The 25,350-nt window shown below is 46.9% G+C and overlaps 1 protein-coding gene across 1 annotated transcript in view; it reads left to right on the forward strand.

Moving 5' to 3' along the window:
* Window positions 1-759: 759 nt before the first annotated feature.
* Window positions 760-25,350, forward strand: part of RALGAPA2 (Ral GTPase activating protein catalytic alpha subunit 2) — a 291,675-nt gene continuing 267,084 nt past the window's right edge. Inside the window, 1 exon segment of the mRNA XM_018576654.1 lies at window positions 760-976. Within this exon segment, the coding sequence (XP_018432156.1) occupies window positions 871-976 (106 nt within the window). The 5' untranslated portion in view covers window positions 760-870.

Raw genomic sequence — 25,350 nt, forward strand, 5'->3', positions numbered from 1 at the left:
GGCTATTGAAAAGTGAAATAGCCAATAAGAATCTAGCTATGCATTCCTATGCTGTTTTTTTTTCTGACTGACAGCATAGAACATAGAGATGACCTAGTCAGTTTAATTTTGCGTCCTTACTGTCCAATGTGAGGCTGATGGCAGATAATGGACCAGACTTTGTTGCTTAACTGCAGCATATAAAAGTCAGGTCACTTGGCTAGCTGTGCAGCAAGGCTGTGTAAATCTGGATACACATACATTTCCATTATTTGACACATAGGAGAGTTCCTATATATGTATTTAGTTGTTTTTCCTGCTGATCAGCCTTAAACCGTGTGAATAAGAAGTAATGAATGACCGCCCTCCTGCAGGTGGAAGCAGATTGCCTTTCTTTAGGTCAGACTGACAGCGGCTCATTGTAATCCACGCCTCTCCTTGACAGTCATCCAATCAGCGGCCGCTCCGCCATGCGTCCCAGGCCTCTGTTTAACCACACGGTTCCCGCTGGGTTGTGTGGAATGAGGTTTGGAACGCACGGCTCCAGCAGTCCTTCCGCATTGGGCTCCTTCCCCTCCCCGCACTGGTCTGACGTTATTGCTGGTCAGTTCCGTGTTTACACACCCCGGGGACGAAGAGAGGCCAGACAGCCGGGAAAGGCAGGCTGGGGGCAGGGGGACACTGCACAGCACCAGAGAGAGCCAAGAAAGGCAGCGACTGTTATCCCTATCCTCCCCAGTGGCCGTCATTGTGTGTGTGTGTGTGTGTGTGTGTGTGTGTGTGTGGTGGGGGACATGCTGCGCTACCAGTGAGGGAGCCTGGGATTATCAGGTAGCCCATCACCCTTGTCACAGCGTCCGTCTACACTGCTGAGCTTCTGCCCTGAGCGGTATGTTTTCCCGACGAAGTCATGGAGACCTCAAGAAATCTACACAGAAAGTTCTGGACCCAAAGAAGGACGTACCCACCCGGCTGAAACACCTGCGAGCTCTGCTGGGTATGTACTGCTCTACAATGGGTATGGAGGGAGCTGTGCTGGGTATGCACTGTTCCACAATGGGTATGGAGGGAGCTGTGCTGGGTATGCACTGTTCTACAATGGGTATGGAGGGAGCTGTGCTGGGTATGCACTGTTCCACAATGGTTATGGAGGGAGCTGTGCTGGGTATGCACTGTTCCACAATGTGTATGGAGGGAGCTGTGCTGGGTCTGTACTGTTCTACAATGGGTATGGAGGGAGCTGTGCTGGGTCTGTACTGTTCTACAAGTGGTATGGAGGGAGCTGTGCTGGGTCTGCACTGTTCCACAATGGTTATGGAGGGAGCTGTGTGTGGAGGGAGCTGTGCTGGGTCTGTACTGTTCTACAAGTGGTATGGAGGGAGCTGTGCTGGGTCTGTACTGTTCTACAAAGGGTATGTAGGGAGCTGTGCTGGGTCTGTACTGTCTGTACGGATATGCACTGCTCTACAATGTGTATGGAGGGAGCTGTGCTGCGTGTGGAGTGCTCTGGGTATGTACTGTTCTACAAAGGGTATGGAGGGAGCTGTGCTGGGTATGTACTGTTCTACAATGGGCAAGGAGGGAGTTGTGCTGGGGATGGAGTGCTCTGGGTATGGAGCGAGCTGTGCTGGGTATGGGGGGAGCTGTGCTGGCTATGTACTGTTCTACAATGGGCATGGAGGCAGCAGCGCTTGGTATGAAGGGAAGCTGTGCTGCGTATGGAGTGCTCTGGCTATGGAGCGAGCTGTGCTGGCTATATACTGTTCTACAATGGGCATGGAGGCAGCAGCGCTTGGTATGAAGGGAAGCTGTGCTGCGTATGGAGTGCTCTGGCTATGGAGCGAGCTGTGCTGGCTATATACTGTTCTACAATGGGCATGGAGGCAGCAGCGCTTGGTATGAAGGGAAGCTGTGCTGCGTATGGAGTGCTCTGGCTATGGAGCGAGCTGTGCTGGCTATATACTGTTCTACAATGGGCATGGAGGCAGCAGCGCTTGGTATGAAGGGAAGCTGTGCTGCGTATGGAGTGCTCTGGCTATGGAGCGAGCTGTGCTGGCTATATACTGTTCTACAATGGGCATGGAGGCAGCAGCGCTTGGTATGAAGGGAAGCTGTGCTGCGTATGGAGTGCTCTGGCTATGGAGCGAGCTGTGCTGGCTATATACTGTTCTACAATGGGCATGGAGGCAGCAGCGCTTGGTATGAAGGGAAGCTGTGCTGCGTATGGAGTGCTCTGGCTATGGAGCGAGCTGTGCTGGCTATATACTGTTCTACAATGGGCATGGAGGCAGCAGCGCTTGGTATGAAGGGAAGCTGTGCTGCGTATGGAGTGCTCTGGCTATGGAGCGAGCTGTGCTGGCTATATACTGTTCTACAATGGGCATGGAGGCAGCAGCGCTTGGTATGAAGGGAAGCTGTGCTGCGTATGGAGTGCTCTGGCTATGGAGCGAGCTGTGCTGGCTATATACTGTTCTACAATGGGCATGGAGGCAGCAGCGCTTGGTATGAAGGGAAGCTGTGCTGCGTATGGAGTGCTCTGGCTATGGAGCGAGCTGTGCTGGCTATATACTGTTCTACAATGGGCATGGAGGCAGCAGCGCTTGGTATGAAGGGAAGCTGTGCTGCGTATGGAGTGCTCTGGCTATGGAGCGAGCTGTGCTGGCTATATACTGTTCTACAATGGGCATGGAGGCAGCAGCGCTTGGTATGAAGGGAAGCTGTGCTGCGTATGGAGTGCTCTGGCTATGGAGCGAGCTGTGCTGGCTATATACTGTTCTACAATGGGCATGGAGGCAGCAGCGCTTGGTATGAAGGGAAGCTGTGCTGCGTATGGAGTGCTCTGGCTATGGAGCGAGCTGTGCTGGCTATATACTGTTCTACAATGGGCATGGAGGCAGCAGCGCTTGGTATGAAGGGAAGCTGTGCTGCGTATGGAGTGCTCTGGCTATGGAGCGAGCTGTGCTGGCTATATACTGTTCTACAATGGGCATGGAGGCAGCAGCGCTTGGTATGAAGGGAAGCTGTGCTGCGTATGGAGTGCTCTGGCTATGGAGCGAGCTGTGCTGGCTATATACTGTTCTACAATGGGCATGGAGGCAGCAGCGCTTGGTATGAAGGGAAGCTGTGCTGCGTATGGAGTGCTCTGGCTATGGAGCGAGCTGTGCTGGCTATATACTGTTCTACAATGGGCATGGAGGCAGCAGCGCTTGGTATGAAGGGAAGCTGTGCTGCGTATGGAGTGCTCTGGCTATGGAGCGAGCTGTGCTGGCTATATACTGTTCTACAATGGGCATGGAGGCAGCAGCGCTTGGTATGAAGGGAAGCTGTGCTGCGTATGGAGTGCTCTGGCTATGGAGCGAGCTGTGCTGGCTATATACTGTTCTACAATGGGCATGGAGGCAGCAGCGCTTGGTATGAAGGGAAGCTGTGCTGCGTATGGAGTGCTCTGGCTATGGAGCGAGCTGTGCTGGCTATATACTGTTCTACAATGGGCATGGAGGCAGCAGCGCTTGGTATGAAGGGAAGCTGTGCTGCGTATGGAGTGCTCTGGCTATGGAGCGAGCTGTGCTGGCTATATACTGTTCTACAATGGGCATGGAGGCAGCAGCGCTTGGTATGAAGGGAAGCTGTGCTGCGTATGGAGTGCTCTGGCTATGGAGCGAGCTGTGCTGGCTATATACTGTTCTACAATGGGCATGGAGGCAGCAGCGCTTGGTATGAAGGGAAGCTGTGCTGCGTATGGAGTGCTCTGGCTATGGAGCGAGCTGTGCTGGCTATATACTGTTCTACAATGGGCATGGAGGCAGCAGCGCTTGGTATGAAGGGAAGCTGTGCTGCGTATGGAGTGCTCTGGCTATGGAGCGAGCTGTGCTGGCTATATACTGTTCTACAATGGGCATGGAGGCAGCAGCGCTTGGTATGAAGGGAAGCTGTGCTGCGTATGGAGTGCTCTGGCTATGGAGCGAGCTGTGCTGGCTATATACTGTTCTACAATGGGCATGGAGGCAGCAGCGCTTGGTATGAAGGGAAGCTGTGCTGCGTATGGAGTGCTCTGGCTATGGAGCGAGCTGTGCTGGCTATATACTGTTCTACAATGGGCATGGAGGCAGCAGCGCTTGGTATGAAGGGAAGCTGTGCTGCGTATGGAGTGCTCTGGCTATGGAGCGAGCTGTGCTGGCTATATACTGTTCTACAATGGGCATGGAGGCAGCAGCGCTTGGTATGAAGGGAAGCTGTGCTGCGTATGGAGTGCTCTGGCTATGGAGCGAGCTGTGCTGGCTATATACTGTTCTACAATGGGCATGGAGGCAGCAGCGCTTGGTATGAAGGGAAGCTGTGCTGCGTATGGAGTGCTCTGGCTATGGAGCGAGCTGTGCTGGCTATATACTGTTCTACAATGGGCATGGAGGCAGCAGCGCTTGGTATGAAGGGAAGCTGTGCTGCGTATGGAGTGCTCTGGCTATGGAGCGAGCTGTGCTGGCTATATACTGTTCTACAATGGGCATGGAGGCAGCAGCGCTTGGTATGAAGGGAAGCTGTGCTGCGTATGGAGTGCTCTGGCTATGGAGCGAGCTGTGCTGGCTATATACTGTTCTACAATGGGCATGGAGGCAGCAGCGCTTGGTATGAAGGGAAGCTGTGCTGCGTATGGAGTGCTCTGGCTATGGAGCGAGCTGTGCTGGCTATATACTGTTCTACAATGGGCATGGAGGCAGCAGCGCTTGGTATGAAGGGAAGCTGTGCTGCGTATGGAGTGCTCTGGCTATGGAGCGAGCTGTGCTGGCTATATACTGTTCTACAATGGGCATGGAGGCAGCAGCGCTTGGTATGAAGGGAAGCTGTGCTGCGTATGGAGTGCTCTGGCTATGGAGCGAGCTGTGCTGGCTATATACTGTTCTACAATGGGCATGGAGGCAGCAGCGCTTGGTATGAAGGGAAGCTGTGCTGCGTATGGAGTGCTCTGGCTATGGAGCGAGCTGTGCTGGCTATATACTGTTCTACAATGGGCATGGAGGCAGCAGCGCTTGGTATGAAGGGAAGCTGTGCTGCGTATGGAGTGCTCTGGCTATGGAGCGAGCTGTGCTGGCTATATACTGTTCTACAATGGGCATGGAGGCAGCAGCGCTTGGTATGAAGGGAAGCTGTGCTGCGTATGGAGTGCTCTGGCTATGGAGCGAGCTGTGCTGGCTATATACTGTTCTACAATGGGCATGGAGGCAGCAGCGCTTGGTATGAAGGGAAGCTGTGCTGCGTATGGAGTGCTCTGGCTATGGAGCGAGCTGTGCTGGCTATATACTGTTCTACAATGGGCATGGAGGCAGCAGCGCTTGGTATGAAGGGAAGCTGTGCTGCGTATGGAGTGCTCTGGCTATGGAGCGAGCTGTGCTGGCTATATACTGTTCTACAATGGGCATGGAGGCAGCAGCGCTTGGTATGAAGGGAAGCTGTGCTGCGTATGGAGTGCTCTGGCTATGGAGCGAGCTGTGCTGGCTATATACTGTTCTACAATGGGCATGGAGGCAGCAGCGCTTGGTATGAAGGGAAGCTGTGCTGCGTATGGAGTGCTCTGGCTATGGAGCGAGCTGTGCTGGCTATATACTGTTCTACAATGGGCATGGAGGCAGCAGCGCTTGGTATGAAGGGAAGCTGTGCTGCGTATGGAGTGCTCTGGCTATGGAGCGAGCTGTGCTGGCTATATACTGTTCTACAATGGGCATGGAGGCAGCAGCGCTTGGTATGAAGGGAAGCTGTGCTGCGTATGGAGTGCTCTGGCTATGGAGCGAGCTGTGCTGGCTATATACTGTTCTACAATGGGCATGGAGGCAGCAGCGCTTGGTATGAAGGGAAGCTGTGCTGCGTATGGAGTGCTCTGGCTATGGAGCGAGCTGTGCTGGCTATATACTGTTCTACAATGGGCATGGAGGCAGCAGCGCTTGGTATGAAGGGAAGCTGTGCTGCGTATGGAGTGCTCTGGCTATGGAGCGAGCTGTGCTGGCTATATACTGTTCTACAATGGGCATGGAGGCAGCAGCGCTTGGTATGAAGGGAAGCTGTGCTGCGTATGGAGTGCTCTGGCTATGGAGCGAGCTGTGCTGGCTATATACTGTTCTACAATGGGCATGGAGGCAGCAGCGCTTGGTATGAAGGGAAGCTGTGCTGCGTATGGAGTGCTCTGGCTATGGAGCGAGCTGTGCTGGCTATATACTGTTCTACAATGGGCATGGAGGCAGCAGCGCTTGGTATGAAGGGAAGCTGTGCTGCGTATGGAGTGCTCTGGCTATGGAGCGAGCTGTGCTGGGTATGGAGTGCTCTGGGTATGGAGCGAGCTGTGCTGGGTATGGGGGGAGCTGTGCTGGCTATGTACTGTTCTACAATGGGCATGGAGGCAGCAGCGCTTGGTATGAAGGGAAGCTGTGCTGCGTATGGAGTGCTCTGGCTATGGAGCGAGCTGTGCTGGCTATATACTGTTCTACAATGGGCATGGAGGGAACAGCGCTGGGTATGGAGTGCTCTGGGTATGGAGCGAGCTGTGCTGGGTATGGGGGGAGCAGCGCTGGCTATGTACTGTTCTACAATGGGTATAGTAGGAGCTGTGTGTGCAGTGATGGGAGCCCACACTTGGCTCTGCAGTACCCCTGTGTGGGGTGTATGATCTATGAGGTCGTTACTCATAGATGTGAGATGGCAGCTGGGATGACCGGCTTGTACAACAGTCATGACATAAACATGCTTGCTGCTTCAGGGCCCATGTGATTCACGCATGCACATTGCAGTAATGCGAGGTTATATGTGTGCTGCCTTTTAGAATGAACGGCACCCCAGCACAAGTATACCGGACAGTACAATGCATCTGAGCTATAGCACGCCACATAAATGTGAATCGTCTTTGTGTTGTGGTGTGCTGCAATGAAAAAAAAAGGTGTGGATATATTTTTTGTGTGTTCAGGTGTGTTGCCAGCCCTTTATAAAATGAATGGACTGCCTTAACAAAGCGCACCTCAAGGCATGAAGACACGCGGGGTAAACCTGAAGACTGGGAAGTAAAGAAAAAGTTACCCTTGCAGTGACCCACATATAGGGCAGTCGAGGTGCATTGTCACCGATGCAGTATTATGTCCACAGTAGAACTTGGTTCCACTCTTGTGCCTCAGTGGACATAGCTGTGCAGGTAATGGCAGCAGCAACGGGCCCTGCTGCGTATATATGACAGCCTGTGTTTAAGTACATGTAAAGCTATCCATTTTGGATGAATTAGGGTAATGGTTAAGTTCTGGGATTTTTTTTCTTGCCCTCTGTATCCCCTTCAGGAGATTTCCTTCACCTTCTGTCCTGTAGACACAGCAGGAAGTGAGGGGAAATCTAATCAAAGTGAAGGAAATCCTCTCTAAGGCCTTGTTTACATGGGTGGCCTTGTGTAAAATCAGATGGTTGATCTGTGTTTTTACTGCCCCGAGACCGCCAACCTGAAATTTAAAATAGTGGACGTTCAGGTTTCTTTACATGCCAAGGGTGTAGAAAATGTTAAACAGTATGTCCTGTTTGCCAAAGTATTGCAATCAATGGCACTGTGCTGCAACCACGTTATTGCAATTGAAAATGACTATTGGGGTAAAAAAACAAAAACTGCATTCAGGAGGCGGCACTATGTGGGGGCGCCTCCTGAACGCCAGGCAACTGTTACTACACTGTGGACCACTTCCGGTGGAGCCTGCCACCCATCTGAATGAGGTCTTAGACAGTTTTCAGCAGGACATGTTCTCACTGGAAGATTCCCCTCTATTCCTGTTCCAGGCACAACTCAGTTTTGGATTTTCCCTCACTTCCATTCCCAGTGACAGCAATCAGGACAAATAAAGAGGCTGGATGTCTCCAGCAGTGACACAGATCAAAGATGTGATGACTTTTATACCTTTCCTACTCCTGCAGTTTCAGATGCACTTGAACCATGGAGATGAATGGGGTCCTCTGTGTATGCAAACAAACATTGGTGCTATGTCTGTGAAGGTGGCTCAGTTACCTGCCACCACTGTGTCATTGTACTCGGCCACAGACTATGGGCTCATTCAGACAGGTGTACATGTCTGTGTGGCGTACACGCCTGTAAGAAGACCCGCTGCACTATGCTGACACCCGGACCCACACGGATGTGCAGGTTCGGGTGTGCATATGACAGCATGTAATTGCGTGCAGTCACGTCCTCCCATAGGGAAGAATAGGCTGCTGCACACAATTACTTGAAGCACCTGTCCCTTCTGTAAACAGGTCTTTTTACAGGCGTACACGCTGTATAGATGTGTATGCCTGCCTGAATGAGCCCTTTGAGGCACATGTGTCCCTAAGGTCCCTTCTGTTGCTTGGGACGTCCTTTTTAGTAGGGTTTTAGTGATTGGTATGCTTGCATATGTGTGTCATTTTGCATGAACCATGATTATGAAGCCAAGCATGTGCTTCCCCTAATTTAGTTTGGTAAGGAGTAGAGAGAGATATTCCGGTACTGGTTTGTCGTCGTTTCTGCTATAACTGATCATGGCTCTGAAGCTGATACAGATTGGGGTGCTAGTGATCCAACAAAAGTATCCGTTTGTGCATTTCTTTTTCTGAATTGTTAGGTTTGGGTTTAGTTGTGCTTTGTATACCTCTGCTGAATCCATGAAAGGCATCTAATATACGCTAAACTTCCGAGAGCCAATCCCACCCTTTTTATGTCAAGCTGATTATATCCGGGAATATTAGTTATGTGCAGACCTTCCACCCTTCTGGGATTCTTTATTTCTGGAGCATCATCAGCGTCACTGACTTGTATCTGAACTGAAAGTTCCATAGTGTATAGTGTTAGGTTTTGTATAGAGTAGAGAAGGGTAAGAACCGCTGACAGGTCTTTAGTGCAGCCTTTATCCCTGCTGGTAGGACTTAAAGGAGAATATGAGGTGAGTGAAAATCACTCATCCTCGTAGTTTGAGCCAAAGTGGGACAATGAAACTCCCATCTCAGCTCAATAGATCAGGAAGTGAGCTGTCGCCCGCTTCTCGATCATCTCCCTGCAGAGAGCAGTGACTGTCAGTCACCGCTCCCCGCAGGGATTCCTCCCCGTAGGGATTCCTCCCCGTTCTGATCCTCCAGCACTGACTGGAGGAACGGACGGGGGAGAGGGCGGGCACAGCTGGCTCTGCCTCTCGATAGGAAGAGCCAGCTGTCACTCACAGGTGTTCTAATACTTCTCCACTCCATCCAAAACGAAAAAAAGTTTTGGCTTTATGTTTTAAGCTAGACACACACGGGTTGAATTTTGACAGTTTCCTGCTGAATCTGCTAAAGTTGATTCTGTGTTGGCCCTGCCGACACCACCAGGCTCAACAAGTCTGCAGGAAGTCGGTAAAAAATGTCGGCTGATCAGTGTTCAGGTATTCTGACAGATATCTGAATGCATTAGCCAGCAGGGAGGATTCCTCCATCCAGGCTGTTTAGATTGGAAGGGGTCAACCAAAATATTTCCCTCCTTCAGCCCGCAGGTCTGAATGAGAAATACCCTAATGTGTATGGGCAGCTTTACTCTTCCTCTTTCTCTGTCGTGCTGACCTTCTTTTTTTACAGGAGGTAAAAAAAGGTCTGTACAGGAGGTAATGGAAATTTTCCAATGTGGACACCTGTTCCAGTGACAACTGTCTAAGGAGACATTCCTGTACGTTTTGGGAGATTTCCACTCGCTTCCTGTTGTGTGTCTGGAACAGAAAGTGAAGGAAAATCTCTACAATTGGACATGGACTGCACACAAAAAACACAGAAGTGGTATTGAACCATTGCTTCTTCCAGGTCTGTACAAATCCCAGGAGACGGGTAGCCAATGCTACTTAAAAATGACATCTGGAGCCAAACGTTTGAGCATTTTCCTAGTTGTCAATGGGCCTGGCTCCTAGAATAAAGTCTGCAGGCTCCTGGATTGCAAATACTGGTTCCTGAATTCCATATTCATTTGTCCACCCCTGTCATACTCTAACCAAAATGTAAAAAAAAAAAAAGTTTGACGAGATACTTTAAAAGAGAACTATAACTAAACTTTTTTTTTTGCCATAGTTCTCTTTAGGGTCACAGGAGGACATTTACTAATGTCCTCCTGTGACCCAAAACTCAGCACGTAGCAGGCCTTTGCCCGCTATATGCTGACGGGGCAAAACCGTGCTGCAGCAGGGACAGATCCCGACAATATTGTCTGTATACATCCGCCGCCTGATTGACAGCCGGCTCTGCCTTTCTAGAGGCCCGCCCCCTCCCCTCCCCTGTTTGTCCAATGAGCACTGGAGTAACAGAGAGGGGTGAATCCCTGCGTGGAGTAATAACTGACAGTCACCGCTCTCTCCAGGGAGAAGCCACGGTTTGTGATTGCTCAGTTCTCGATCTATGAAGCCGACATGTGCTGCAGTGTCGCACGTCAGCTCTAAGTATTGCAAAGTACATTTTGAATACATTTTGAATTTTACCCAATACTTCTCCTTTAATTCCACAATGTGAAAAGGTTCATCCTAGATGGTTTCCGTTTTGTCTGACTTTGGAACACTGAGATTGTTGGTATGAATCTGCCTTTAGGAGTGCAGTATTGCTGCTAAAACTGTAGCTGGTCCCGCTGTGTTTTGGCTCAGGTGTATGTTTGACTCGTTTGATTGCAATATTTCAGATGAAAACATTTTCATTAAATAAGAAAAACAATCATTCTTTGTACTTATTTCCAATATTTATACTCTTATGTATTCTGTGCAAATATGAATACATAGTTCTACATACTCAGAATACATTGATCCATTCATATTAGTCTGTCAGAGGAGCTCTAATGTGTCCCTGCACTCCTACACACAAGGATGAACTTCCAGTAGGTTTTCACCCCTGGGAGGAATATAATACAGATATTTTATAAATGTATTTATTAATAACTTCTTATACAATAAGAAATTGTCCACCCATTGAAACTTGGTGATAACTTCTTATATAATATATTTACATTGTTTTGTTTGTTTGCATCAATAATGCGTTCTGCTTTTCTGCTGATGATGATATGGCAGTGAGCCAGGGCATCAGGATAACTGTCTATAGAGAGTTTGACATGCAACAGGAGATGTTCATGTCAGGTGAGAAAGGAATCGCTCTTAGGTTTGTGTTACAGGATGACTGATCGAAGCCCCTTTGTACTGGTTACTTTGTTCACTAGAACTTATGTTTATGGCAAGTGAGGATATTGGTTGCATTTCATCTTGTGTATGTCAGAGTCTTGCAATAGGTCTTTTCGGCTTTAAGCTGGCCATACACCTATAGATTATCTGCAGATGTTCTATGGTCAGATGGAAAAGATGCAACAGATTCCTCCATCTACCCTAAACTGTGTGGATGGAGGAATCTCCCACTGGGCCAAGCTTCAGGATCTTGCTAGTCGGCCCCGCTGGCTCTCAAAATACCTGAACAGTTCTGCGTCCAATCAGATTGTTCAGGTATTTTGAGAGCAAACCTGTCAACACCAGCCGCCTCAACAGTTTGGATATTCTAATAGCTGTGGGTTCCGGCTGTCAAAAACCAATAACTGTCAGGGGAGATTCTACACTAAACATCATGGATGGGGGATTGGAGTGATTGAGTGACATCTTTGTGTATAGACAGTGGCGGGAGGAGCCATGAGTAGGGGACACCACATTTGACACTCCCGCATGTGTCAAATGCTACCCAATTTGCAGAAACCTGTTCGGAGTCGCTGCATGCCGGTGTGGTGGGTATTCATTCTTCTATTACAGGAGCGATGCTGTCACTTTAAGTTGTAGAGAAGCCATTTCACAGGGAGTGACGTGTTTGCACTTCATGAAGTCATTGAAAAGATAAATACGTTTGTTCCTCTTATAAACAAGTAGAGGGCGGTGCGTGGTAATAATGTCAGAACTGGTATTTAAACTCCGGTGCTGTCTGTGGAAATGAAAGGAATGTTGTGAATTGTTAGTTGTGAACATCGGGTTTATTTGACAGTGTGACAGTCTTTGAGAAAACTTCTTTGTGTTGGGTGTAATGAAAGGCGGTAAAATGTAATGGCGCCTTGTTTGAATACAATTTGTACATGACTAGCACTGTAATTCTGTCAGCAGAACATGAAAAACATTCACTGAGGGGAAAGAAAAATCCATTAAACCTAGTTCACACCGGATTTGTTCTGTAAGCACTAGTCTGATGACAATGTGTACATCAAGCTTTGAGAAGACTTTTGGTACATCTTCGGCTTCATTCACACTTGCCACTCATGTTTTTCTGCAAAATCTGCCAGGCTAGATCCTTTGTTTGTGCAGCTAGATGCTTCAAATGTGCGTTTACACCCGTATGCTTTCAGATGCATCTGTCCTTTGTCCACGGAAACAGGACGCACCTGACTTCTATTTTTTTCTAAATGCAGCTGAACTGACTGCAGATAAAAGCATCTAAGCGCAAGGTGTCAATATATTCATTGGAAATCATTAGATGAGTGTGCAGTATATATATTTAGATCAATTAAACATATCATCAACATTGGGGCTTTAAGGCCTCATTCACACGAGAAACGGCCGGAACGTACAGCTCCGTGCTGCGTGCACGGCCGTACTAAGTACTTCGAACCAGACCCAAAAAGGCGGGCAGTCCTCGTCGGCAGGAGCGCGGTAGCATTACAACTACCCCTGCTGTACAGTAATAGCCCCATTTGTAAGTAGGAGTCGTATGTAACTCGGGGGACGGCCTGTACTGTAGATCTTAATATAAAATGTACAACTCCCTTTTAGAATTCTGTATTAGACACAAATGATTCACTTACATTTTTTTTTTTTCCCCCATCTTGAAGTCAAATGGCTCAGAAGATTGTCACGCTTGGCTACATTTCCAATATTTCCCTCTTTCTTTCATTAAGCTATTTGGGCATTTGGGCTTGCTTTGAACGGCTGGCAGGTTATTCAAGGTTAATCAATATATTCTTAAAATGTTTCCCTAGCTCATCACATGCTGGTTTGAAATAAGCATCTATTAGATGTCCTCACTAATGCACAGTTCCATTATTTGTACTGATGAATAAGTGATGAGAATAGTCCTACGCAGATGAATACTACTACTACTACTCCCAGTGTTGTACATGTATACTGAGGAGTGTTGTCCTTGCATGCAAGGCCTCAAACACATGATCCTGTTTTATGGCAACGGTCATTCATGGGTTTTGTCAGTGAAAAGATTGAGTGTCTTAAAGCCACACTCGGGGCAGAATGATAATTTACACACTGCACCTGATGTGTAACTTATCATTAAAAAGCTGGGTGTTATGTGTTGAGTATGGTGGCAAAGTATAAAAATCTCACCTATTAGCTCATAGCCTGTACACAACGCTGAGCTTCCGGGCACTCAGGAGAGGGAGAGATGTGACTTGAGCAGTACAGTGGTACCTCGGTTCACAAGCTTAATTTGTTCCACGATTCTGGTCGCGAACTGAATCAAACTGTGATCAGACCGCGATCTCGAACTAGAGGAGGCCACGACCTTATGTCAGAGCAGGGAAGATGGCTGCGGTTGTGTTCGTTACCCGATGCGGAGTTCGCGAATGGGAGCAAAATTTTGTCGAACTTCCTGTTCGTGAAGCGTTCGTGGACCGAGGTACCACTGTACATAGCTCCAGTCACATCGTTTGCCTCTTCTCACTATCCTCCATTCACAAAATGTTTTGTATTATTGCAATGAACACAAGGCATTCTGTGATTGGAGGAGAGGGAGGGGCTACTTTTGCAGTGGGGCTACTCACCCACGCTGCAAGGGCTAAGTGCTCTATTTCGTTCTCATCCCCACGTCCAATATGTATAGGATGTGATGACTCGCAGGACCTTGGACCGCCAGGGCAGAGGAGGATACAGACTGCAGGGACTGGTCTAGCAGCCAACCATATCAGGTGAGTATATATATATATGAGTGCAGAGGTAACCCACACTGCAAGGGTTAGGATTATTTCTGCCCCGAGTTGTTCTTTAATGTGCGCCCTCTGGTGTGAATGATAATATAATGTCACCAGCACACCAGACTCCTTCAAGGATAATCAATCGTAGATTTATACAGAACTTATGCCAAATACACAAGCGCTTTCGGGACCACACAGGGTCCCTTCATCAGGCATAGCACCCTTCCCCATATTCGGGGCTGTCCGGTAAGGAGTACAACAAACCTCTCTGTTCAGTCTCTGGTGTGAATGGACCCATAGTTTGTCCCATCCCCTGTCACTTTTGCTGGACAGCTTGTTCTCCATGTAAATTTGGAGAAAAATATAAAAGGAGGTAAAATAAGGCAAAGAAAAAATGAATGTATATTCTGGATAATCTCCTGACAATTTAGTGTTTCTTTAGGTATTCTTCTTCTATACTTTGCATGTAGTGGAAGAGCGGAAAGATGAAACGTGCTGATTTGTGTAATAAATCTAGGCCAATGAGCAGGCTGGTGACACAACAAAGCTGAATTAGGAAATTGCAGCATCATGCGATGAATTGTACATGACAGGTACAACAGTTCCCTTGTATGTGTTTTCTAGGGTTTGAAGTGACACCAAATTCAGGAGTTAAATCTTAATAATGCATTCAAGTACCTGAACTAATAACAACAATGTATCTTATTTGTGTATCACTGGGCTGTAGATCCTCAAATCATCTCTGAATTGGTGCTGACACTGTCCTTCCTTCTGGAGGGCGGCTACTTTTGTTACCCATAGTCCCTGTGCGTGTTGTAAAGTAGTCACCACTCCAAGCTCGCTCCTGTGATGGATTACAATCTTAAAGGAGAACTATGAGATGAGTGATTTCCACTCACCTCATAGTTCTAGCCGACCTGTGACAATGACACTGTCACAGGTCGGCTCAGTAGATCGGGAGGTGAGCGAACACATACCGGGTTCGCTCACCTCTCGATCCCGTCACGGCTCTCTGCCGTGACAGGGGGAGAGGCTGCATTCCCCTCTCCCCGCTACAATCCTCCAGCGCTGACTGGCGGAACGAACGGGGGAGGGGCCGGGTACAGCTGGGTCTGCCTCTAGATAGGCAGAGCCAGCTGTGACTCACGCAGCTGGGCGGATCTCGACGTCCATGTCGGGATCCGCTCCGGCGTCTCAGTATACCGCGAGCTGTAGCTCGCGATATACTAAGCTTTGGGTAACGGGAGGACGCTAGTTTGTGTCCTCCCGTTACCCTAAGGAGAACTAAGGGGAAAAGCACTGACCCCATAGTTCTCCTTTTAATACAAATTAGTAAACTAAACCTGAGATTGTAGTCCATCACGAGAGCGAGCTTGGAGCGGTGGCTTCTTTACACCACTCACAGGGACCATGGGGAACAAAAGTAGCCACCCTCCAGAAGGAATGACAGTATCAGCATGAATTCAGAGATGATTTCAGGATCTCCAGCCGAGTGATGCACAAATAAGATGCATTTTGTTAATAGTTCAGGTACTTGAATGTATTTTCAAGGTTTAGTGTCACTTTGGGGTACATAACCGTATCAGATGTTGATTTCAAGTTGCAGGCAATGTAATATGGCCAAGTGGTGCCTATGAATATTTTTTTCTGACTCTCTGTAGCCGTATTTTTCTTCTAGATCATAGACTTATTGTGGCCAAAGACAGCCAGGCAATTAGCATTTTCAGAAAGATGTGCAATGTAAGCCACCATATTGGTCTTAGTACATGATCCCTTAATGGCCACTGACCTCAAAACTTTTTTTTTTTGTGGTGGGCAGGAGATCTTGGCACTGGTGCTTGCCCTCAGGAGATATAATTAGCCATCAATTGATTCCACGGCCAGTCAAGGTTTAAAGAACAATTCCAGACTAAGGTCATTCACTCACTAATACTACCCAGCACACTGCAGCTGTGCTAAAATCTAAAGGTTCAGTTTACCAGGATCAGGGATTTCTGGAATCCACTTCATACCCAGCGCACAGAGACCACCTTACAGGGTCAGTAGGGGGGCAGTGGGAGTATATATCATGAAGCCTGTGCAGTGTAACATCTTCTATCTCTGCTCCCTGTGTCACCAGTCTCATTCACACCTCCATGGAAGGTTTCAATCTGATTGGTGCCTGTGTGAAACCTATTAGTACTGCCATTTTGTTTTCTGTGTCTATCTGCGTCAGCAAGGAGGTTGTCCCAGCTTCATAAGGAGGCGCGTGCCACGATCACCTGATTACTGCAAAAGAGAGAGTGGGGTGGACTGGCACGCTAAAGTATTTCCTGGGTGGCAGAACTTAGCAGGTAGCTTATGCATCCTAAGGATTAAAGGGGAACTCCAGGAATTTGAAAAGTGAACACGCACTGCGAGGGTCAGCTGCTACTTTTTTGTTTTAAAGTAAAGAAACTATAATCACCCGATCCTTAGTCCCACTTGGCTTCTAGACCGGTCCCTGTAGCCTCTTCTCCCCCCTGGGCTCTGGTGGTCTCACGATCCGTGTCGTCATCACGTCTAATACAGTGTAGAGGGACATTCCACAGATGGAGCAGAGGAGAGAGGTGGGCTGTCAGTGCCACACGACTGAAGAATCAGGTGATCCAGTGGTTTCAATGTTTTCTAAGTGACAGGTCTGGGAATAAGAAATTCTATATTTCTCCTACTTTCACTTGCTGCATGCTTGTGCCTGATCTATGACTCAGTAGTGCTAAACCTGTCAACTAGAATTTTCAGTAGGAAGCCAGAAATGGCAGCCATATTTCTCTCATGCAAGTTAAAGCTCTCTCATCAGGGTCTTTTATTGTGCTGGTATGTAGGTCAGAGTCTATGTTAATAGTGTGTGACGGTCACACATTGTAAACACAATTCTCTCTGGGTGTATAAAATCGGATCTACGGTCTTCATACCATTGTGACTGTAATTAGTCATCTCAGTTCTATTAAAGGAGAAGTATTGAGAGAGAAAAATGTACCTTTCCCAATACTTAGAGCCGGCACGGAACACTGCAACTGTCACACTTCAGCTCTATAGATCGGCTCTATAGATTTGGCTCTATAGATTTGGCTCTATAGATTTGGCTCTATATAGATCAAGGATTGAGCGATCACAAACCACTGATCACTCAGCTCCGATCTTCTCCCTGCAGAGAGCAGTGACTGTCAGTCATGACTCCCTGCAGGGAATCTCCTCTCTATTCCTCTAGCTCTCATTGGAGGGACAGACCAGGAGGGGGCAGGTACAGCTGGCTTTGGCTCTAGAGAGGCAGTGCCAGCTGTCAATCAGGCAGCGGGGGTGAATCCTGACAACATTGTCGGTTCAGTATCTTTCCCGGCTGCACTGTCCTCATGTAGCGGTCTTTATGACTGCTATATGCTGCGTTTTGGGTCGCAGTACTATATTAGTAAATGTCCTCCTTAGACCCGAAAGAGCACTAGAGCCAAAAAAAAGGTTTGGCTTTAGTTCTCTCTTAACCTCTTGCCGTCCGCCCGTAGTAGAAAAACGGACGGACGGCACTGCTGCATCTGCGGTTTGCCGTCTCCAATTTTTTTCTGCTCGCGCGCGCCCCCTAGCGCGCGCCCGGGCAGACAGCGCTGAATACTGAAAAATGACCTGGATGGGAAGGGGGTTTAACACCCCGGATGTCAACTGGTTAAAGGAGAACTATGGGGTCAGGGCTTTTCCCCATAGTTCTCCTAAGGGTAACGGGAGTACACAAGCTAGCGTCCTCCCGTCACCCAAAACTCAGTATACCGCGAACCACAGCTCGCGATATACTGAGACGCCGCAGCCGGGACAGATCCCAACATTACTGTCTGGATCCACCCAGCTGTGTGAGTGACAGCTGACTCTACCTATCTAGATGCAGCGCCAGCTGTACCCGCCCCGTCCGTTCCGCCAGTCAGCACTGGAGGATCGGAGGGGGGGAATCCCTGCAGGGAGCCGTTCTCTGCAGGGACAGGATCGAGAAGTGAGCGAGCGACAGTATGTGTTCCCTCACTTCCCGATCTATTGAACCGACCTGTGACAGTTTCATTGTCACACGTCGGCTCGAACTATGAGGCTGAGTGATTTTCACTCGCCTAATTGTTCTCCTTTAACATTCCTTCTTGTTGTCTGACTGTTCATAGTATAGTCGTCTTCATTATTGCAGCAAGATGTCCGGGTGTGAGAAGAGATTGTTGATTGGTTGTGAAGAAATCGAGGTGTAAACATTGTGATAAGCAGAATCAGTCAAGAACATTCCTGGGCCTGACGATATCAAGAGGAAGATTTCAGCTGTCACCAGGATGATATAGCCGACTGCACGTGAGAGGCTCATCATTGCTTGACTTGATAAACGACTAGACCCAGCTTTGTCTGTAAACACTCTCTCTGATGCACATATGTCCAAATTCAAGTTGGGTGTACTTTTTCCTTCAGCTTTTGGGCTGTTTAGCATGGATGGGGGAGTAACAACAATGTATCTTATTTGTGTATCACTCGGCTGTTTATCCTCAAATCATCTCTGAATTAGTGCTGACACTGTCCTTCCTTCTGGAGGGGGGCTACTATAGTTCCCCATGGTCTCTGTGTGTGTTGTAAAGTAGTCACTGTTCCAAGCTCGCTCCTGTGATGGACTACAATCTCAAGTTTTGTTATCTAATTTCGATTGAGATTGTAGTCCATCACGGGACCGAGCTTGGAGTGGTGACTACTTTACAACACACACAGGGACCATGGGGAACAAAAGTAGCCACCCTCCAGAAGGAAGGACAGTGTCAGCACCAGTTGAGATACGATTTAAGGATCTACAGCTGAGTGATACACAAATAAGATACATTGTTGTTACTAGTTAACGCACATGAATGCATTTTTAACATTTAGCTTCTGAGTCTAGTGTAACTTTACCTCCTGTGTAGTCTGCAGGAAGATTCAGGACCTAGCTGGGGTGTATACGTCACAAGGCTGGCTGAACTGAATAACGTATCCCTTGCTGGGTAAAGTAGTTTACATGCATGTTTTTCAGGTGCTTATATAACTGAAGTTCAGCTTTAATATTCTAATTTGTGTACCAATATCTAGTACATTCTGCTTTTGTTTAGTTTGGATTTCTAAATGTATGATTACTCAGAATGTGAATATTCCATAAACTGCCCCAACTATCATTATAATTAGCGCTGATGCTACACTGACATTTTCAGTTTCCCCTTTCTTTCCTTTTTTTGCATACAGCTCCCACTAAATCTCTGACCTGACAGGTGTTGTAGCCTCTGTGTTTTCTCCATACCTGGCCTTTACTCTGGATGAATATAAAGAGGGTATACATTATTCAGCATTATTCTCAGGCAGATCTGCTGCTGTTTGACCATTCTATTCATAGGAAACGAGGCAGAGAATGAAGCTGACACCGCCTGCTCTAGAAATGTGAAATCTCTTGATAATTAACCTGAACATGTCCTAAAATGTAAAGGATAAATTAGATCTATACCGCAGCACATACGACTTGTTATATGTCTTTATCAAGTTCAATACAACTATCCATAAACTTCACACAGGGCTTCTTTTAACTTTTTATTCCTAGGCTGGCCTTAAAGCTGACCTTTCATGAAAATAAACCTAATTGTGTCAGCCACACTTCATACTGTAGATTTCAGACTTGTGACGTGATGTAAAGGACTTGGCCTTTCCCATTGTATTCTGTTATAATAAGCCAAAATGTTGGAATAGTCCATACTTCCTTTTTATGTGATAAGTGATATTGACAATCTCTCTCTCTCTCCTCTCAAGCCCAGGTGACCCATAGATTTGTGTGTCTCAAGCATTCAAGACTTGAGGCAGATGGGGCTACATAAAAGCAGTGAGCAAGCTCCTTTTAGGCAGCCAGATGGCAACCAGCAATAGCAGCTCCAGAATGCAGATCATGTGTGGCCTGCAGCTCTGGTGTACAATTTAAAGTGGAACGATGCAGCATTTGAATGATTTTACTTAGTCTGTCTGTAGCAATAACAAAGCGATCTGTAACTGTCATTAACACAGGCGTTTTTGTTTTTCTATTTCCCCTTTTGACACAGTTTTATTACCACTGGATCATGCCTACGAATTAATTATGTGTTCGTTTCCTTTTAGAGGCCCGTTCACACCATGTGCAGCGACTGGAGGTTTTCTGCACCGGATCAAAAACCATTTACCGCAAGGGCACATAGAAAACAATTGTATATACAGTTACTCTGTGATGCTAATCTCAAGCGTCAGACTGCTCCCTTTTTCATCTAGTGTTATGCTATTGATTCCCTTGAGTGATCGGCAACCTCCTTTAGCACCTTTTAGGTGCCTGTTTTGAAAGCCGTCTGTTGATTTAATAGCCTTACTGGCATGACAGCTTTGGGCTGGGCACACACCTTACAACCATCGCAAGACTTTAATCTTGCGATGGTTGTAAGGTAATTAAAAAAAACGTACGATCTGACAATGCGACCCCCTTCACACCTGGCCAATCCTCAGTATGTTAAGGCAGCCCATTCATTTAAATGGTATTCCAACGCAATACAAGGGTTCTCAAATAAGTCCTGCACCATTTTGTAACACGGGACACAGGTGTGTTGAAGGCGCCTTGGTTCAGTGCATTTGTGTGCCATTCAGAAATAATGTTTGCCCTTAAACTCTCAATGTGGAACTGTAGCATGGCTGTGGGTTGTCAGCTCTTGTGATGGTGTTCAAGTATACTTCACATAATTGCACATTATAGCAGGCTTACGTGTGGTTTACCCTCCTCCAGCGCTGGAGGCTCTGTGATCCCTATCACTACTTGGTCCACCACCAGCTTTTCCAGCACTTTTTCCACGCCTGGTGTCTTTCCCCTTTTCCCATAGGATGACCACTGATGATGTAAACCCTGTACATGTTTGCCTGACGGTACATTGTCGCTGCACCCTACTCCATTCTTTCCATCTTGCAGATGCCAAAAAATGGTCCAGGAGTGTACACTGTATTGCACACTCTCCACGGGCAGCAAAGACTTGCAAAGTCTTTGGTGTGAGTCACAAGACTGGGTGAAGGGAATAACAAACCCTTTGTTGGGTTAAACTGTTTACGGTACATTTCAAGTGCTCATTTAGCTGTTAAGGCCTGTGACTCACCAGTATTATGCCAGCCACAGCCAGGTAATTAGCATTTTCAGAAGAAGGCTAGCAAAAGCAACCCCCTTTAATTCTCACGTGACAGGTGTACTTTAAGGCGTAAGTTCTTCTCTACTTTGAGTTCTTGATCCAGAACATGCGTACAGACACTGAAATGTCATGTCACCTGACTACTTTTCACAGGTCAGCGATTTACAAGTGAAGCAAGCATAAAGATAACAGGCATGCAGGTTTGAAAACAAGTTAGCAGTGGTATGTTATTTTAAGAGCAGAGCCCGTTGAACATTACTTTCAAGGGTTCTAACCCAGTCATAGGTAAAAAGACGTGGGCAAATTTGCTGGTACTCTTCCCCTGAAAAAACTGACAATTGACATCCATCTTTGTATATTCCATATACAATTAGACTTTGCTTTTTACTTTTGATTTTACAGAATGTTTTAAATAAAGAAAACAAAAAAAAATGGCATGGACAAAAATGATGGGACTCTAATCCAATATTTTGTTACACAACCTTTATAGGTAATTACTGCAAACATGTGATTTCTGTAGCTTTCAATGAGACTTCTGCACCTGCCAATTGGGAGTTTGTCCCACTCTTCTTGAACAAACTGCCCTAGCTGTCCCGGTTGAATTGTACCTTTCCAGTCTGCATGCTTCAGCTCTTTCCACAGACATCAGAGAGGATTCAGATCAGGGCTCATAGAACGTCACTTCAGAATAGTCCAGTGTTTTGTTCCATTATTGGGGGCTTTTAGCTGTGTATTTTGGGCCATTATGCTGCTGGAGGACACATGACCGGAGACAGAGCTTTCTGACACTGGGCAGTATGTTTTCCCCCAGAATTCCTTGGTAGTCTTGAAGTTTCATTCTGCCCTGCACAGATTCCAGGCACCCTGTGGAGAATGCATCAAAGCAACCCAAATTATAACCAAGTGTCCTCCATGTTTCACAGTTTGTATAGTGTTATTTTCTTTTGAAAGCTTAATATTTCTTCTGATTGTAGAGTTGATGTGAGTTGCAAAAAACTCGAGTTTTGTTTTATCCATCCATAGGACATTCTCCCAGAAGCATTGTGGCTTCAACATGTATGAATAATGTGTTGTGTGAGTTTTGTTTTTTTTTTAGCAGTGGCAGCATAGTCAGTTGGCCATACACGTGACACAATATATGTATAATATAAATACTACATAGTTGTCACTTATGGGCTCTTCATTTCTGCTGATAAAGTGTAGATAAAAAAAAGCAGTAGAAGCAGTATGCATTCTAGCAAATTCCAGTCTGGCTTTCTTTATGTTTTTCTTTCATCATTGGAGTCTTCTTCCTTTGAGCTAACTGTCATTGAAAAAGCAAGATATGGTGGAATCAGATACTGATGCACCTTGACCTTAGGGTTTAGCTTGCATCTCTTTGGAAGTTTACAACTGTAGTCACAGGAACACTTTGGATGCACAGTCAGGGCCGGTGCACACCTATACGACCCCCATCGCACAGTAACCGTGCATGATTCCGCGCGGTCAGGAATCATATAGGTGTGCACCGATCGCACTGTGGGTGCCATTATTTTTCAATGTCACCCCAGTTGCATCGCGCTGTTTCCTGTAGCGATTCCGCCCATGCTTCTGAACACGCGTTAAGGCAGCTGCGCGTCTTGTATCGCAAACAAAAGGTACAAGTACCTTTTTGCTGCGATACACAATGCGCAGTTGTTTTAGCTCCGATCGTGTTCAGGAGCACGGGCGGAATCGCGGCAGGAAACCGATTGCCGCGCGGTGGGGGGTCGCATAGGTGTGCATCGGACCCTTAGGAGCAGAGCTGCTTGGTGTGCTGCTCCCAGAATGAGTCTGGAGGAGGAGGGGACACTCAGCCCATGAGACGCACCACAACCGTCTGGCCAAGCACAGCACACAAAACCCCCATCCGTGTGGTCCTATTAGAAGCTTTGAAACAATCGCACATGCATCCCCTGCCAGGTCCAGACCCCCCTGAATTGTTCAGCCCTGCTTTACTCTGACATACCAAAGGCATACAGGTATACATGAGACAGCTGCTTTTTAAATGTATCACTTTTCAGGAGGAGTGAAGCATTGTTTCAAAGAGATGCAAGGCTTCCAACAAATGTGTCCATGTCTGTACATATTCTTGCTTCGGAGCCCCAATTACCCTGAAGAGTGTTTTATTAAAATGCAATTTACAAAGTGAAAACCCCCATAGGAAATGCTCATTTGTGCTCTAATCATGCCTGCTTCCTTCCTAATATTACTGAAGCAATGTACTTGCTACTTGGCCTGTTATATAACTGAATGTTTTTACTGGAGTTTTAAGTGTTTGATTTCCCTTTATCACTCTTGAGAGAGCCTGAGGGTGAAAACCTTGCAAGGAAGAGATAACGTCCTCGTTTCTGCCTTCAACATGTATGAATAATGTGTTTGTGTTTTTTTTTTTTGTAAGCAGTGGCAGCATAGTCAGTTGGCCATACACGTGACACGATATATGTATAATATAAATACTGCCTAGTTTTTCACTTATGGGCTCTTCATTTCTGCTGATAAAGCATAGATAAAAATAAATAAATACTGGGTTACACGTGTTGTAATAGGGAGATTGCTAACATACACTGAATAGTAGATAAAACGCAAACGGAGGATTGTACAGAGGCCTGATCCTTCGCATTCCTTCATGAATGACCACCTTTAGTAAAACGTGGTCAACGTGGTCAGATGACTGCGCATTCCTTCATGAATGACCACCTTTAGTAAAACAGAAGAAAATACTGCAGAAAGATTACGTTTACCTTAATCAACATACATATGCATGCTCTTACAATTCGTTCACACTTTGTGTTTTAGGATCCCAGAGCAGAAACCTACAGATTACTGAGGCAGGAGTCCCAAATGTCCCAGTTAGCTGCGGCCACTGTTATCCGTTCAAGTTAATGAGTGGGTGACAGTGGCCGCATCCGTAAGCATGTGATTACATGTGTTTTGGAATAAGTCCATGTCCCTGGATGCAGGATTTTCCAGGATAGATGCCGCAACAATCCCACAACACAAAAGGGTGAATTAAGCCTTCCAGTAAGGATCTGTTTGTGCTATGATCTGCTGCACAGTAGGCTGTCAACATCGCCAGGCCAATAGACTTTAATTTAGCAGAACTATCCCAGAGTTCTCTGTTGTGGTCCCTAGTACACAGCTCAGCTTTAATCCAATCCATAAACAGTTGTCAATTGTCTGTCGATAGCTGGAAAGAACTTGGTAGTGAGGTAATCATTGTTGACAATGAAGGAGCTGTGACTCGCTGATTAGGGCATCTCCTTTTCTTTTAAGCTAGTTCATTGTAAAGCTGGGCTAAACGGAATAAATTGACGCGGTTCCTCCATGAACACAAACAGCGTGCCAATTTAGGAATTTCTGCTGTTTGCATTGTATTCTGACAGGTGCGCGCCGGCACCTGTCAGAATGCCCAATCAAAGCGGGCAGCTCAATGGCTGCCGGCTCTGATCGTACAAAAAATTTCCAGCCGGCTCCTTTGATCGGCCGCACTGGCCGAATTTTGGCCAGTACATTAAAAAAGGGTTGAAATGCGGCCTTTGTATAGGCACCTTTGGGCTAACGGAACCATTCTATGCAGTAGAGCCTGATAGTGTTGCTGTGCAGTGGGTTTATAAGAAGCTAAAATAAGGACAGAATTTGGTACTTTGGCAGTCTGTATTTGCATATGTTGGTGTAGGCATCCTCGGCACTCTAGCTGTGAAGAAAGGGAAGCAAATACTTTTACTGGTAAAGAACTGGCTTTGCAGTTATTCCCAGGTTTCCTGGATTTGGCTTGGGTTCCTGGAACTGGGAGATTTCAAAGAGCATTGGTAGGGATGAAATCTCCATTCCTGGGTCTGGGCGTTAGTAACCAGCACCTAGTGATTGTGCACCTTCGCAAAACCCTTATGAAAAGGCTGCTGTCTAGTGTTCAGGGTTCCACCTGGGAGACAGGAGGTGTCTGTCCTGCAGTCAGGAGGACTCCATCCTAGAACCAGCCTGTGAGGCGAGTCTGTTGGATACAGCCCGTGTGGGAGAGGTTTAAAGCGGCAACCTGAGGTTGGTGAGCCTTTGCAAATGTAATTTTGCTGAAATACAAAGTTGAACTTTGTGTTAATATGTTGGAGAAACCCCTGTGAGGGAAAAATGCCTGTGCACTCTGAAATAAAAGTGGCCAGGAAGCCATCAAATAAAAAAATGTTTGCGAGTGGACTACGTCCTTAATGCACTACCATTTGAAGCGAATTCTCAAATTAAAATAAATAAATTATA

The sequence above is a fragment of the Nanorana parkeri genome, unplaced genomic scaffold (genome assembly GCF_000935625.1).
Source record: "Nanorana parkeri isolate BGI_ZX_2015 unplaced genomic scaffold, ASM93562v1 scaffold72, whole genome shotgun sequence".
In the NCBI taxonomy this organism is placed as follows: domain Eukaryota; kingdom Metazoa; phylum Chordata; class Amphibia; order Anura; family Dicroglossidae; genus Nanorana; species Nanorana parkeri.